This window comes from Mobula birostris, chromosome 1 (assembly GCF_030028105.1).
Source record: "Mobula birostris isolate sMobBir1 chromosome 1, sMobBir1.hap1, whole genome shotgun sequence".
Lineage (NCBI taxonomy): Eukaryota > Metazoa > Chordata > Chondrichthyes > Myliobatiformes > Myliobatidae > Mobula > Mobula birostris.
In genome coordinates this window covers 162,747,361-162,764,978 of record NC_092370.1, presented here as the reverse complement: position 1 = coordinate 162,764,978, position 17,618 = coordinate 162,747,361, and the positions used below count along the sequence as shown (strand labels likewise).

Genomic DNA, 17,618 nt, shown 5'->3' with positions numbered 1-17,618 from the left:
ACTTAGGCTCTCTGGAGAAAACCTTGAATCATTTCACAAAAAAAAAAGAGTGATGCGGTTTGTTTAAAATGACCCAGAGCAGAAACATCAGGCTGTAGATTGTGCTTCAGCTTTAAGTGAGATGAGTTTGATTGCCATTCATCGGTCAGTAGTATATGAATTCTGAATGAGGAGGCATTAATGATACAACGATACATCGATCCTGAATGAGGACGAGTTCTTGATATGAGGATCCTGAAATCAGGAGGAGGGAAGTGCAATGAATTTGCTACAATAATCCATGGCAATCTCTGACCAAATAGCTAAGGGCACCGAATAACCTGAGTGCTCCCATCAGCCACACACTACTGACCTCACTGCCGACAAAGCAAGATAGCACATCACAATTAAGCCTGAGTCCTTTCAGAAATAGAAATATTAGACAAATTAGCAGAACCTGCTCATGTTTTGGACTAATGACCCTTCCTTCTCAGAGTTGGCTGAGTTCTTTCAGCATTTCAGTTTTAGTTCCAGATTTTGAAACTCTAGTTAGGCTGCATCTGGAGTATTGCATTCAATTCTGGTCACCCTGTTTTAGGAAGGATGTGGAGGTTTTGGAGAAGATGCAGAAGAGGTTTACTAGGATGCTGCCTCAATTAGATTGCGAGAGGCTGGATAATCTTGGGTTGGGAACATTTGGGTCCTTTTCTCTGGAGCAGAGGAGGCTGAGGTTCATAAGATTATGAAAGGCACAGATAGAGTGGATAAACGGTATTACTTTTCCCAGGGTCAAAGTGTGCAATACCAGAGGGCATGCGTTACAGGTGAGGGGGAAGTTCGTTTTTACTTGGCTGGGTGCCGGGAATGTGCCACCAAGACTGGTAGTAGTGGCAGACATGACAGAGTCATTTAAGCAGCCCTTAGATAGGCACATGAATGTGCAGGGAATGGAGGGATATGGCCCATGTGCAGTCAGAAGGGATTCATGTAATTAGACATAAAGTAATAATTAGTTAAGCACAACATTGTGGGCAGAAGGGCGTGCTCCTCCGCTGTACTCTTCTATGTCCTACTCCAGCAAGGGCTGAGCTGGCATCTCTGTCGAGATCGTGCTTTAGGCTTAGTGGTTTTTTAAGTTTGTAGGGATGGTTTTGGAAACAAGGCAAGTTAGGGATCAGGTTAGGATTTAGAGACAGTGATGTGGGGAAGTTAGACTTCAGACTAAGGTTTAGGCACAGGGATGTGGAGGAGTTAGAGGTCTGACCTCCACTCCAGGTTCAAAGGTCAGAGATGTGGGTAGGTGACAAAGGACATCTGGAGTCAAAGTCTCAGCTCTAACCTTGAAGACGAGCAATGTGGACATGGAATGAAGGACATCTGGAGTCTACGTCTTCGCTCCGCACTCGAAGGTCAACAGCATGGAACGGTGATGAAAGACATCCTTTGATGTCTGTCTGTACCTGAACTGGACGTCCATGAAAGCAGGAGGCATGAGGGCCAGTCAGTCTATGCACCTGGAGTTCGAGCCTGAAATTCGGTGTCCTGTCATTGGCTAGTCCAGGGGTTGACACTGAAGACTGGAGCCCAAAGGTTGATCAGAAGTTTGGAAATCAAAGCTTGAAGACTAGAGGCTGTCCAGGAGTTGGAGGACATTCCACGTGTGAGGGTGAGATGGGGGAGTGGAGAGGGAAAGTGGGAGGGAGGGAAGTGGGACTTGTTTTGCTGTTGCTCCATGTTGTTTTGTTAAGCATTGTGAGCATGCTACGTCAGTTCAAAGTTCAAAGTAAAATTTATTATCAGCATACGTACACGTCACCACATACAACCCTGAGATTGTGTTACTGCGGGGAATTTGCACTGGAATTTGTTGCATCCCTAGGTGTGTTGGTTGTAAATGCAAATAACGCTTTCCACGGAATGTTCTGGTAAACATGTGATAAGTAACCCTGAATCAGCACCCGCAGGTTTTATATATTTTCTCTGGATCCTATTCAGACCTAATGCTTCATCCCAGTGCCTTAGTGGGGTGATCTGCTCACCTTCCTGCTCTTGGTGCATACCCTCTGTGAGTAACACATTCGGTTGCTTGCAACAGCTGGTTGCTCTGATGCATCTGGTATGAAAGACCATCCACTTACCCCAGGACAAGCGTCCTCTCCTTGCTGTCCAATGAGGATATAAAGAAGTTCATCCTTCTTCAGATGAAAGATGGCTGAAATGATGATCCCATGTGACCTCTTGTTGCTGTTCCGGGCACCTTTGCCCCCTGCTGCTCCATAAGCGAACAGCCTGGAGAAGAGGGATTGGAGAAGGACTAATGAGATCAGGAAGCTGGGACTAACCATTCAGGCTTGCTGGACTGGGCACTTCCACTACTGGCTTAATCCTGTTAGAACTACACTTGGAAGTAACAGGTATCATTGGTAAAGCCAGTATTCAAATATGTGTTCAATTTTGACCACCCTGTTGTTGGAAAGATGTGGTTAAATTGGAAAGAGTACAAGAAAGATCTACTGGACTGTTGCCAGGACTTGGACTGAGTCATAAGGAGAGCTTAGACAGACAGGGCCTTTACTCATTGAAGCAGGGGAGACTGAAGAGTGATCTCAGAGACATATATAAAATCGTATGGAGCATAGAGAGAGTGAGTGGTCTCTTTGCAGGGTTGGGGAATCAAAAAGTAGAACATATAGTTTTAGGGTTAGAGGTGAAAGACGCTGAAGGGCTTATTTTTAAGAGGTCATAGGTTAAATTTTATTTATTTATTGACATGCAAAGTGGAGTGGGCTTTTCTGGCCCTTTGAGTCACACCACCCAGCTAATACGCCAATCTAATGCTAACTTAATCACAGGACAACTTACAATGACCAATTAACCTTAAGGGTAAAAAGTGAAATATTTGAGGGGAACCTGAGGGGGAGTTTCTTCATTCAGAGGGTGCTGCAAGTGTGGAACTTAGTTGTCAGTGGAAGTGGTGGATGTGGGCTCAATTCAACAGTTATAAGAAGTTTGGATGAGTACATGGATGGGAGGGCTATGGTCCAGGTGTGGGTCTATGGGACTAGGCACAATAACTGTTCAGCATGGTCCAGATGGGCTGAAAGGCCTGTTTCTATGCTGTAATGTTCCATTATGATTCTATAACTGGGATGAAAGGATTAAACAGGATCCGCAGGATTCAGAATTCAATAAGACCAGCAGTCTCTGGCTGGGAAGTCCACCCACTCCTTGTCCCAGATCACGTTAGCCTGATCCTGCCTCAGTAACCCACATACCTGTGCCAACATCAGAGATGGTTCTGCTTACACATATTTGTTGGTTGCTGGCACTCGCCACATCTGGATGCCCTTGAGAGGCCCTTCTGGCTCGATCCCCACGGAGACGTTCGAGTGACGGTAGGCATTGTTGCACTGCGCCTGGGTGGGGCCGTTTGGACCACTTGCCCCACAGGATGTGAAGAGCCAAGCCATGTCAGAAGAGTCTGCAGTGGGATGAGGTACATTGTTTTTCACGCAGCCATCCATAACCACATGCCTTGTTCACAAAGTTCACAGAAGTACATTTAATATCAAAATACGTATACTATGCACAACCTCGAGATTCCTCTCCTTACGGGCAGCCACAAAACAAGGAAACCCAATCCAACCCATTCATAAACAGAAGACCGTCAAACACCCAGTGCACGGGGAGTGGGGAGAGAAAGCTAATTGTGCAAAACAATAAAAATAAGCAAATGATATTGAGAACTGAAGTTCACAAAAGTGAGTCCACAGCCACTGATCCAGGAGGCCGTCAGTTGCAGGGCACAGCCTCAGTTCAGCTCAGCGACGAGTAACTCAGCTGAACGTCGGCTCGTCCCTCAGCACCCTGACCTTTTCAATCTGCTTAAATCGGCCAAGCCGTGGGTCATTCCCCACTCTTGAATCTGGGCCCTGCTGCTTTGATACGTTCATAGGAAACATAACTCAGATAAGGTAGCAATGTTTAAGAGATTTTTAAGGGAGACAAATGAATATGCTCACAGTGAATGTATGGGAAGGAGGAAAGGGGCTTGTTTTGCTGTTGTTGATTGGTGCTTGTTGTGTTCTTTTTACTGTGTCCTATGTTGTTCTGCTGAGTACTGTAGGCAGGCTATGTTAGTGCCATAACATGTGGCAACACTTGTGGGCTACCTCCAGCACACCCTTGTGTGTGTTAGTTGTTTTACACATTTCACTGTTTCAATGTACACATGATAAATAAATCTTAATCTGAGTCTGCTCCAAGTGAGGTCTAACTAACATTTTGTACAACTGTTACATCCCAATTCTTGTACTCAGTTCTATGGCCAGTAAAGGTAATCATGCCATATGTCTTCTTCACTATCATCACTTGCAGCAAACTTAATAACTGTACCCCTAAGTTCCTATGTTCAACAACACTCCCCAGGATTCTGTCATTTATTGTGTATGCCCTGCCCTGGTTTCACTTTCCAAAATGTTTCACTTTGCACTTGGCTGAATTAAATTCCATCCACTATTCCTCCGCCCATGCTCAGAGTTGAGTAATAATCCATTGTAATCTTAGAAACCTTTTTCACCATCCACTGTACCACCAACTTTGTTGTCATCTGTAAATACTCAAAACAAGAAAGAAGGGGAACAGAATTTTTTTGTTGGCAAACAAGGTGAGCAAGGCATATGGAAACACGATATGGAGAAAGTTAGGCAGTTCTGGAAAATAAGTGGCTGCAAGCTAAGCAGCAATCAAAAGGTTAAAAAAAACTGCAGACCCTGGAAAACTGAAATAAAAGTAGAAAGACTCAACAGATCTGGAAGCATCTCGAGGGAAAGAAACAGAGACAATGAAAGAGGATCTAGTGCTTTCCCAGCATATGTGACAAATAAACTCTCCTTGGGTTGGGTACAGGTATCGATTTTAACTGATGTTGCAATAACAAACTCTGCATCTTCATCAGGGACGGTGATGGTCATCCAATCGCCACTTTAAATCGATACCTGTAACTGGCTGTAAACCGTGTTGTGTTTAAACAAAGACAATATTCCAAGCAATGTTTCTGGTAGGACAGTAACCTTTCATTAGAACAAGTGAGTTGCTTTTAAAAAAGTCAAACGTAGAAGGTGTATGTGTGTGTGTGTGTGTGTGTATAATATTTATATATCAGGAAATTGCAAAGCTTGGCTTGAACAACTGAATACAAGAGCATTGTGTTCATTATGACAGTACAGTGGATGATGACGGGAGAAGTGATCTCAGCACAACCTGTTCAGAAAAATGTTGGAGGACTGCAGAGCGGGAGGATGATCAGAGTTTCAGAGTGATAAAGAATTTGAAGACACAAGGGTAAGAATAATAAACACTAAACAGAGGCCGCTGTTGCTCATTGAACATGGCAAATTTGGGAACAGGACATGATCTCAGTTCGTATATACTGTACAGTATATATATATATATATATAGCAGTGTACGGGGTAAAGTCAAACATTAACTTGATAAACCAGGTAACTATGATAATGAAGTTGCAGAGTAATACACACACGGAATAAAGGCCTTTCATCCCAAACTTGTCCCTTTAAACTAGTTTTGTTTGCCTGAGTTTGGCATATATCCCTCAAAGCCTTTCCTACCCATGTACCTGTCCAAATATCATTATCATACCTGCCTCAACTATTTACCCTGGCAGCTCATTCCGTATAACGCAATTAAATGTGGACCCAGTACATTCTGTACACAACACAGATTATTGATCTGTGTATATTAAACAGATAATGAGAGGATTACAGACATGCAGCACCACATAATGGAGCAGAACGTGCATAATAACTGATGGTGTCCAAATAGTATCTGTGATCACTGGTCAGCAACTCCTGCTGAGAAGGGCCAGTCTCTGCAAAACCCCACAGCACCTCTGATATTCACAGAATTGCATATTAACCACTGGTTAAATTAACCACTGGTGGTTGCTGCAATTAGTACAAATTCATTTTGTATACATTTCTCAGTATTATTACCTGATGGAGTGATGTCTGGCATTGGAAATGGAAGATCTTCATGATGGTGCATGGAGTCACTCTCCAATGTCACTGATTCCGTCTCTGTGAAGACAACAAAGGCACTTATACAGAATAATAGAGCACTTTAAGGAACTGACCTGTAGCTGATATACAATGGTGATGCATGAAGCTGATAACCACAGCCAAATATCTTGACCTTAGTTCACACACAGGCCATTCAGCCCATCAAGCATGTTCTATTTTCAGCTTCAATTATATCACTGCTGTTCTAATCTAAACTCCAAATTATTAAACTCATCCTACTGATGTGGCTTCACAAATGAGTGTAGTAAATGTCAGTTTCTTCAATATCACAAGCAATGAGTGCAGTACAAATGGGTTTGCAGTGACACTGTAAAGGGAAAAATTTAAGAGAAAGTCAAGGTGCAAGTTTTTTTTTACACAAACAGTGGCATTAATGTGGAATGAGCTGCAGAGGAAGTGTTTGAGGGAAGTAGAATGGACTGGATGAAATTCTTTCTGTTTGGGATTAAAGACGATAACTTTGGACTTTCCAGAGCTGGATGCTAGGCAAGGAAACAGGTAAGTTCCGTTAGTTGAGGGTGCAGGGGATGGCAAGAGATAGTGGAGAGATAACCTCATTATGGCCTTGCACCTTATTGTCTGCCTGCACTGCACTCTTTCTTTAACTGCGACACTTCATTCAATGTTCAGTTATAATGTGTGGATATGAGGTAATGTTGAAAGTTTTCCATTGCATTTCAATACAAGCAACAATAGTAAGTCCATTTACCAAATTTACCAATAAAGAGAGCAGTGATTTGTTTACTTCTATAATCTAATATTGTGGCTTCAAATGTTATTGTTGATGGGCTATTAATGCTGATGAAAGAAAGAGCCAAAATACATCTACTCAAAAAAGATTTTGCCATATAAGCAGAGGGATGAGTTAGCAATATTATTAATAACGATTTAGTAGATGACTTTCCTGTCAGTAATGAAATCTATTTAATAATAGTTTATAGGGATTATTATTGATATGGAATCATCTTATTGATACTGATTTTGTGGATAGACAACATGACATGGGGTGTGGATGGGGTTCTTGTTATTAACACTGGAATTAATTCACCAACACATACTGCATGGATAGTTTCCCTGCAATTAATAAAATCTGTTTATTAGTGTAGGTTGTGTTCCACATGATCAGTAATGTGAGTTAGCTATTAATAAAGAGCATGGGGACAGGTCTCACTGTTGCTAATTGAACATAAATAAATGCTGTCTGCATTGGTCACACTCTTGTAATGGAGTCTATTTATTGTTAGATAGTTTACAAATGACGGGAATGTTATTAGAGGTAGCTGTTAATTAATTTAAAATAGAGGTTCACTGGTAATACTGTCAATTTTAATGTTGACATCATTATCCTCATCTCAATTGTAATAGAGGCTTTTTATTACAGTGATGCACACAATGGCTTGAGGCCCATGCTGTGCAGTGCCACCTTACGGTGCTATTTTACTGATCCATTTATTGCTACCTATCTATTGTTTCAAGGAAGTGTGTGGGAGCATCACTAAGTTCAAAGTAAATTTACTATCAAAGTACATATATGTCACCATGCATAACCCTTTTTTCTTGCAGGCATACCCAATAAACCCAAAAACCATAATCAAATCAATGAAGGACCATCCCCAACAAGGCAGTCAACCAGTGTGCAATAGACAATAAACTGTGAAAACACAAAAAGAAAAAAGATATAATAATTATAAAAAAATACATCATCAATAAATACCAAGCACATGAGATGAAGAGTCCTTGAAAGTGAGTCCATAGGCTTTGGGAACAGTTCAGAGATGGAGCGTGAAGTTGAGTGAAGTTATCCCCTCTGGTTCAAGAGCTTGATGGTTGAGAGGTAATAACTGTTCCTGAATCTGGTGGTATGAGTCCTGAGGCTCCTGGACCTTCTTCCTGATGGCGGCAGCAAGAAGAATGTTGCGATGGTACTCATTGGATCAATAACTGGTGGTACCATGTCATGTTGAAGTACTTTTCCAGGGAAAGATTCTTTTATGGGGCTTTAAGAATTTTAGGTCTTGTGCAAAGTTGTTTCAGGTTGCGGCCAATTTGGTTAACACTGTGATCACCGGAATTTACAAAGATGAGAAATGGAGAAAGAAATCGATGCAGATGCATTCCCATTGTCCAGTTGTATAATTTTCCAGCAATGTGCTTTCCAACCATTAGACAGAACTTTGTCCATTAAAAGTATAACACTCTTCCAGAGATAATGAGTGCTGCCTCTGAAGAGGTAGTGCAAACAGGGATGGAACATCCTCTGTCCCATAAGAAAATTGCCACTCAAAGTCAAAGTTAATTTTACCATCACATGCACAAGTACAGATATGCAAAGGTACAGAGAAAAACTAACTTGCAGCAGCGTCACAGGCACACAGCATCATACGGACAACATTTAAAAGAATAGCATCAATTACACATAAATTATACACTTTTACGGTGTATACTGTGCTCAAATACACTGTGCTCAATTCTGGTCACCTCACTACAGGAAGGTCGTGGAAACCATAGAAAGGGTGCAGAGGAGACCTTTGCAGAGGACGTTGCCCGGATTGGGGAGCATGTCTTATGAGAATAGGTTGAGTGAACTCGGCCTTTTCTGTTTGGAGCGACAGAGGATGAAAGGTGACCTGATAGAGGTGTATAAGATAATGAGAGGCATTGATCGTGTGGATAGTCAGAGGCTTTTTCCCAGGGCTGAAATGGCTGCCACAAGAGGGCACAGGTTTAAGGTGCTGGGGAGTAGGTACAGGGGAGATGTCAGGGGTAAGTTTTTTACGCAGAGAGTGGTGAGTGTGTGGAATGGGCTGCCGGCGGCGGTGGTGGAGGTGGATACGACAGGGTCTTTTAAGAGGCTCCTGGATGGGTACATGGAGCTTAGAAAAATAGAGGGCAATGGGTAAGCCTAGGTAGTTCTAAGGTAAGGACATGTTCGGCACAGCTTTGTTTGCCGAAGGGCCTGTATTGTGCTGTAGGTTTTCTATGTTCTATGTTCTTTTTTTTTACAAGAAAGAACATGATTAGAGCAACAAAAAAAATGTACTACAATATTCAGAAGTTGTACTGTGATTGGTAGTGGTAGTGGGACAGTCAGAGAGAGAGTGATGGAGTAAGGCAGAAAGAAAGCAATGTAGGGCTGGAGAAAATCAACCATAAAGGTAGACCTAGGCAAAGAGAGAAATGTAAGCGTGGAGAGAGGAGACATATTCAGTCCCAAACCTGAAATGTGCCACATTCAATGACCTTGCTGTCCACTTCCATGGAAAGTTATTAGCAAGCTGAAAGAGACTTTCATCTTTTTACCTTTGACAGTGCATTGAATGTATTTATGCTTCACTGCTTTGTGAAATAAAATGACTCTCTGGTTGATCTCCCAATGACATTTCAGCAAGCATTGCTTTGTGGTCAAATCTTGTCCGTCAACTCCTGCCACCTTGTGTAACAGTCGCTCTGATCCTGCTGTCACTTACCATCAACAGCAATCTCTTCTGGTAGGTGAGCTTCCAACTGGCTCGGTGCATGAAGGTCAGTCTGCCCCGTTGCTGCAGATCCCTCAGTGGGATGACTTCCAAAGCCTGCCGCTAAAAGAAAGTTTGCACAACCGCGTGAGACTTTGGGGCAGTGCCAAATCCTTTCACCCACAGGGCTTTGGCAGTACTTAGTGCAGTGCACGGAAGACTGAGATGGTTTATGCAATTTGGCCAACAGACACTCAGTGCACTGTCAGACAGAAGACTGGCAGTGACGTCACAGGTTGGTGCAACGTTCGTTCCGTTCCAGAAGTAGGGCTCATGTCCAAGTCTAGCAGAAAGGGGTCTGGGAACCGAATGATGGATTTTATCACCTCTGTACAAAATCAAAGTCAAAGTCAAGTTTATTGTCAGACGCGCAGGTGCAAAGGAAAAGCTGAGTTGCAGCAGCATCACAGGCAGGGAGCACCAGGTACACAACATTCTCAGGAGAAACGTGTTATATACAACTTTTACAAGAAAGAACACAATTAGAACACAAGTTGTCAGAGTGTTGCTATACTGGTGTAGTGATTAGGATTGTGCAGGTTAGTTCAAGCAGCGAATGATTTAAGGGCAACAGCTGTTCTTGAACTTGGTGGTAGGAACTTCAGGCTTCTGTACCCGCCCCCGCCCAATGGCAATGGCAGAAGATGGCACAGTCAGGATGGAGGGGATCTTTGATGATAAATTCTGGCTTCTTGAAGCAGCTCCTCATGTAGATACTACTGATGGTAGGGAAGGCTGTGCCCGTATTGGGTTGAGTCCATTACTCTCTGCAGTTGAATTTAACTGTCCCTTGGATAAAAGCTCGAGCAGAAGAACTTAAGATGTAATGTACATTCCTCTCCCTTCCTTTCTGCAGAATCCTTTGATATTCCTCACGATATTCCAAAGTTTACCTAATTCCAAGTGCCTTACTGCCCTCTCAAGCTAGCCGGTTGTGTAGTGGCACCAGCACTGGACTTCCAAGGCAAGTGGTCCTGGGTTGAAATCCAGCCAGCTCCTTGTAGGCTTGCCATCTGTGCTGGGTTGAGCATCAAGCTAGCAACTCAGCCTCATTAAAAAAAAACAGAGGAAATGCTAAAGAAACGGCAATGTTGCCACCCAATGCACCATAAGTCGCTGAGAGGAGTAACATAACTGCCCTCCGTTGCTAAATTATCAAATGATTGTGGGTTCAAGTACAAAATACAGTGAAAATTCTATTCTGCATACTGGTTGGTGCAGTCTTTCATTGATCCTACTTTGGATTTATTAAGTATGCCCGCAAGAAAATTAATCTAAGGTTTGTATAAGGTGACATACATGTACTTTGCTAATAAATTTACTTTGAACTTATACGTTATTACACAGAATGAGCCATTCAGACCACTGGGAGAATGAAGAGCTTTCCCAACAATCACATTCCCCCTTCCCGCTATGAGTGAAAAGCACAAAATCGAAAGAATCTGGGCATATTCAGCTCAGCTCGGTGTTCATTAGCTGCAGGCCACCCTGATCAGAATGGGGGTGGGGGTGGGGAAGGGGGAGAGGGAGAGGGAGACACCATCACCTGCAGACACCTCCCTCTGTCAGCAGTGAGCAAGAGGCTGGCACACAGCACTGAACACCTGCTCTCCTCCAGCACTCACCTGGATGATTTCAATCATCCTTGGTGAGATCAGTGAGAAATGAGGTCGATCAAGGACTCACGCCCCATCTCCAGGTTTCTTGGCCTTGAGGCCACACACTTGGCTTGGAGACACCCCCGTAGACAGCAAAGAGACCAGATCACTCAACAGACCACCACTAAGATGTAGATCACGGGCCCCAACAATAGCAGAGCCAAAGCAGCCCACACAAAACGCTGGAGGAACTCAGCAGGCCAGTAGACGTTTCGGGCCGAGACTGAAAGGTCTCGGCCCAAAATATCGACTATTCACTCCTTCCCACAGATGCCGCCTGGCCTGCTGAGTTCCTTCAGCATTTTGTGTGTGTTGCTTTGGATTTCCAGCATCCGCAGATTTTCTCGTGTTTGAGTAGCAGGACCACATTTGAAAGAAAAAGACATAAAAGAAGTGAAAGAAGTAGTTTCTAGAGCCATCCAGAGGTTGTTGCCCCTGGTCGCGTTGTGTGCTGGTGTCACCTTCTCCGCTTCAGCCAGTGTGCTTTCTCTCTCGCATGTCCATTGGCTCCTCATAACCATCGACCTCAGCTGAAAGGTGATGAGCGTGGAAACCAGTGCGGTCACAAGGAGAACGTATAAACTTTACGCAAAGTGCACCTGAGGTCAGGATTGAACTTAGATCAGTTGAGAGTGAGGTGGAAGCTCTAACCACTGTGAAAACAAATCCATCCTCTACTTCACCGTTTGGCTGTGAGGCAAAGGTTTCATTTGCCTTTGTGAGTGGAAGTGCAGAATGAGAAAACCAGTATTCTGAATGTAACGGACAGCCTGCTGGAGCAACTCAGCAGTGGAGCACCATATGTGGGGGGAAAGGAATTGTAAACGCTGCAGGTCGAAACTCTACATAGCCCTGATGCCAACATTACGGCTGTGTAGAGCTTTCAGCTGAAATGTTGACAATTCCTTTCCTCCCACGGGTGCTGCTCGACCCACTGCATTCCTCCAGCGGGTTGTCTGTTACTCCTGATTTCAGCATTTACGCCTCATTTCCCTGAAATATCCTCAATGCTCGTAGTTTCTCCGCCAGTCAATAAAACAGATTATTTATCAAAAGCACTCTGCAGTCTGTGGTATCTTGCTATAAACAATTTTGCTACGGTAGTCTGTACTGGAAACATAAAATAATACAAATGGCTATAAAGAGAAATCAGAGCCGTACTGACGTCCATGCTTCTGCGATTATTCTTTCATGCGGACGAGAAAACTAGTCACACGTTCTTTCCCATATGCAGCAGGCAGCACTCCATCTATAAATGGGCCATTTTAAACCCTGTCTGAGAAAAGTTTCAGAGCTCAGCTTGGGACCTCACCTTTATGTCTTCAGCTTCCCTTATTCAAAGAGGGTCATGACTTGTCCTCTTCATCAAACATCCTCATTATATTGGTAAGATGCCTGAGTGAATGCCACTTCAACATATATTGGCTCAATGTCATCTCTCCAAGGGGTCTCTCGCCAGTTTTCCCATGGAATAGTTTCTTACTCATCACCCCACGTGACCAAGACAGAAACCTGGCCTGAATAACACTATTCAAAGTGCTGGAGGATTTTTACAACTCACTACATAGGCCTTTAATTAACAACGCAAAGTAGAATGCACTGCCAGAGATTCGCTCTACAACCTTCACAAACCTTCCCAAATCACCAACACCCATTGAGATTCCTGAAAGCCTTCTTCAGTGTGCCAACATGGCATAGTGCCAGGGCCATTTTCTTATCACACTGCCACTGCCTCTTAGAGACTCAAAGAACAACACCTCACATTTTACTCAGCCCGGCTGCCAAGATCGGGTGGGCGAGTTGGTGCTGGTGAGATGGGGAGGGGAGGGCGAGTTGAATTTCTCAGTCAACTGTTTGTGGTACCATCACTGGGCTCTATCCCTCACCCAGAATTCAGTCCAGGTGATGGATTTTCTTTTATCGGACGCACAAACTCCTCTTCTCAACCGCATGTTCCTTTCCTGCTGAGGCTATACTTTAACAGTGCTTTCGAGGATGATTAATGCGGACCCTGGTAATAATGCAATCAGTGCTTGTAATAATGGAATGTTTTGTGGTTGCCTATTGCGCACTCTCTGCATGTCTACACATAAATCCTTGACAGAGAGAGACTGAGAGGGGAAGCGGGGCAGTGGTGGGGGGTGGGGGGTGGGGGAGGTGGAATTGGGGTGAGAGAAAGAGTCTTTTGTTGAGGCTCCTTCTGAATAATTGACAGCATGATGAATTAACCTCACAAAGGACCAACACTAAACTGGTCGCGTTTGTCCATTTCCCAGTACATTACAGATCTATTAATCCGGATCCTTCTTCCTTCTTGGAATAAAGGTTCAAATTCTGCAAAAGGCAGAGAGTGGGAGTCTCAGGCATGTTCCAAGTGTGCAGGCGTGGAAGGTGTAATGCAAGCAAGTCTGTCACAAACTCTAAGAATTGCTAAGCGGATCAACTATAAATTAAATTTGGCTGAATCAAGTCAGGTTTTTTTTTGCACCATTTGTAGGTTCATTCTCACTTCCCAAGTGGCAAAGTAACCACGATGGAGCAAGTGCTCAACAAGTTATGGCGACAGGAATCTTCACTACTTCTGCAAGTGATTGAAGAAACAAGAATGTTTTATTTAATTCGATCATCTTGGCAGTTGAAGACCCTGTTGTGTTCAGATAAAAAGGCACCACTTTCATTTGCCTTCCTCCATTGTCCTCCTGTTCCCTTTCGAGAAGCCATTCAAACTCAAGCACAGGGGTAAAACCCTGAAATAGTAGCGAGAAAAACAACTGCTGGAGGAATTCAGTAGGCCAGAGAGTGAGTGTGTGTGTGTGTGTGTGTGTGTGTGTGTGTGTGTGTGTGTGTGTGTGTGTGTGTGTGGCGCGCGGGTGGGGGAAACAAACAGTTGATGTTTCAGGTCCAAGCCACTTCCTCTGCATTGAAAGATAGGGGGAGGTAGTCAATATAAAGAGGCGAGGTAGATGGGCAAGAGGTGGCACGTGATGTAGCCGAGATAGGCAGATGGATTCAAGTGAAGGAGGTGGGGTGGAGATAGTGAAAGGTGATAGATGGAAGCAATAAAGGCCTGCAGATTATGGAATCTGATAGGAATGGAGGGTGGAACATGGAAACAAATAAGGGAGATGGGGAGGGCAGGTGGGAAAAATGGGGGGGAGGGGACCAGTGTGTGGGTGATGGGCGCATGGAATGGAGATTTAGGTGGAGGAGGAAGAGAGAAAGGCGGGAAAGAAACTGGGTGTTCGGAGGAAGTGGAGGGGTTATTGGAAAGAAGGTTTTTTGGAAGGTAACCTGGATGGATAAGGAAGAGAAAGAAATGGACAGAAGGGGGAGCAGGTTATCTTAAAATAGAGAATTCAGTGTTCAAGCAGTCATGTCGTAGACTACCCAGGCAGAATATGAGATGCTGTTGCTCTAATGTGCAATTTGTCTCATCCTTGCAGTAGAGGAGGTCAAAGATAGACAGATTGGAATGGGGATGGGGAGGGGCATTAAAATGCCTAGCAACCGGATTGTGCAAATGAAAGTTTGGCTATAAAACAGCTTTCAGTAGATTCTTTCTTCCCCGCTCTTGATCTTTCCCACCCACTTAGCTTCACCTTTTAAGTCAGACATTTCCCTTCCTTCCCTTTCAGTCCTAAAGAAGTGTCTTGGCCCATAATGTTGACAACTTACTCTTTTCCGTAGATGCTGACTGACCTGCTGAGTTCTTCCAGCATTTTGTGCCTGTTGCTTTGGATTTCCAGCTTCTACAGATTTTCTTTTGTTCAGTAAGTAGAGGATGGACTTCCTTTTCTCCATTCAGTCATAAAATCAGTACAGTAAGTATTGCACTCAACAGGGTGATAGCAGTGATCCGGGGCAAAGATTGTGTTATCCTGCACACAGTCACACCCCTCAGATCACTACTGTTGTCCTGTACACAATCACATACCCCCAGATCACTATAGTCACTGTAAACAACCACACATCCCAAATCACTACTGTTATCTTGTACACAGGCACACACCCCCTAAATCATTAGTAATCTTGTACACAGTCACATTTCCCAAATCACAAGTAATCCTGTACACGGTCACATTCCCGAAAATCACAAGTAACCCTGTACAAAGAAACATCCCCCCAAATCATGAGTAATCCTGTACACAGTCACTCTCCCCTAAATCACTAGTAATCCTGTACAGAGTCACAGTCCCCCCAAATCACTAGTAATCCTGGACACAGACACACAGAACCCCCCCCAGTCACTAGTAATCCTGCACACAGTCACATTCCCCAAATCACTACTAATCCTGTACACAGTCACATTCCCCCAAATCACTAGTAATTCTGTACACAGACACACACACCCAAATCACGAGTAATCCTGTAGACAGTCACATCCTCCCAAATTACATGTAAACCTGTACACAGTCACATCCCCCAAGTCACTAGTAATCCTGTACACAGTCACATCCCCCAAATCATTAGTAATCCTGTAAAGTCACACTCCCACAAATCACTAGTAAACCTGTACACAGTGACATTTCCCCCAAATCACTAGTAATCCTGTATGTCATATCTCCCCAAATCACTAGATATCCTGTACACAGTCACACTCCCCCCAAATCACTACTAATCCTACACACAGTCACATTCACCCAAATCACTAGTAATGCTGTACAGAGTCACACTCACCCAGATCACTAGTAATCCTGTATACAGTCAAACACACCCTATATCACAAGTACTGCCGTACACAGTCACATCACCCGAAATAATAAGTAATTCTGTACATAGTCACATCCCCCCAAATCACTAGTAATCCTATACAAAGTCACACTTTCCCAAATCATTAGAAATCCTATAAACGGTCATATTCTCCCAAATCAGCAGTAATCCTCCACATAGATACAGTCCCCCAAATCACTAGTAATCCTGTACACCATCATATCTCGCCAAATCAGTACTAATCCTATACACAGTCACGTTCCCCAAATCACAAGTAATTATGTACGCAGTCAAACCCTCCTAAATCACTAGTGATCCTGTACACAGTCACACCCCATCGAATCACTAGCATTCCTGTAAACAGTCACATTCCCCCAAATCACTAGTAACACTGTACACAGTCACCCCCCCCAAATCAATAGTAATCCTGTACACAGTCACAATCACCCCAAATCACCAGTAATCCTGCACACAGTCACATTCCCCCAACTCACTAGAAATCCTGTACAGTCACACTCCCACAAATCACTAGTAAACCTGTACACAGTGACATTCTCCCCAAATTACTACCAATCCTGTAGACGGTCATACTCCTCCCAAATTACTAGTATTCCTGTACACAGTCACATCCCACCAAATCACTAGTAATCTTGTACACAGGCACATCTCCCCATATCACTAGTAATCCTGTACACAGTCACAACCCTGAAATCACTAGTAATACTGTACACCCTCACACACCAAAATTATTAGTATGCCTGTAAACAGTCACATTCCCCCAAATCACTAGTAATCCTGTGCTCAGTCACACCCCCCTAAATCGCTATTCATCATGTACACAGTCACATTCCGCCCAAATCACTACTAATCAGGTACACAGTCACACTCCCCCCAAATCACTAGTAATCCTGTACAGTCACATTCCCAGCAAATCACTACTAATCCTGTACACAGCCACATTCCCCCCAAATCACCAGTAATCCTGTATACAGTTAAACTCCCTCAAATCACTAGTAATCTTGAACACAGTATCACTCTCCCAAATCTCTATTAATCATGCACACAGTCACATTCCCCCAAATCACTAGTAATCCAGTGCACAGTCACACTCCCCCAATTCACAAGTAATCCTGTACGCAGTCACAACCACCCAATTCACAAGTAATACTGTACACTGTCACACACCCACAAATCTCGAGTAATACTATACAGAGTGACACTCCCCAAATCACTAGTAATCCTGTACACAGTCACACTTCTTCCCCAAATCACTAGTAAGCATGTACACAGTCACATTCCCCTGAAATCACTAGTAATCCTGTGCAGTCACATCCCGCAAATCATGAGTAATCCTGTATACAGTCACATCCCCCCAAAATCACCAGTTATCCTGTACACGGTCACATCCCACCAATTCACTCATATTCCTTTCCAAAGTCACACACCCTCAAATCACTAGTAATCCTGTACACAATCACACTCGCTCCAAATCACTAGGAATCCTTTACACAATGACACCACTTCAAATTAATAGTAATCCTGTACACAGTCACACACCCTCAAATCACAAGCCTATAAACCATCACAATCTACCCAAATCACTAGTAATTCTGTGCACAGTCACACCCCCTAAATCACTATTAATCATACACACTGTC

At 43.6% G+C, this 17,618-nt stretch overlaps 1 protein-coding gene across 1 annotated transcript in view; it reads right to left on the bottom strand.

Moving 5' to 3' along the window:
- Positions 1 to 12,228, bottom strand: part of ltk (leukocyte receptor tyrosine kinase) — an 88,955-nt gene extending 76,727 nt beyond the window's left edge. Inside the window, exons 1-5 of the mRNA XM_072250730.1 lie at positions 12,168 to 12,228; positions 9,545 to 9,655; positions 5,991 to 6,074; positions 3,286 to 3,460; positions 2,118 to 2,268 (exon numbers count right to left, since the gene is read on the bottom strand). Coding sequence (XP_072106831.1) covers positions 2,118 to 2,268; positions 3,286 to 3,460; positions 5,991 to 6,074; positions 9,545 to 9,655; positions 12,168 to 12,228 — 582 coding nt within the window. The remainder of the gene's footprint in view (positions 1 to 2,117; positions 2,269 to 3,285; positions 3,461 to 5,990; positions 6,075 to 9,544; positions 9,656 to 12,167) is intronic.
- Positions 12,229 to 17,618: the final 5,390 nt, after the last annotated feature.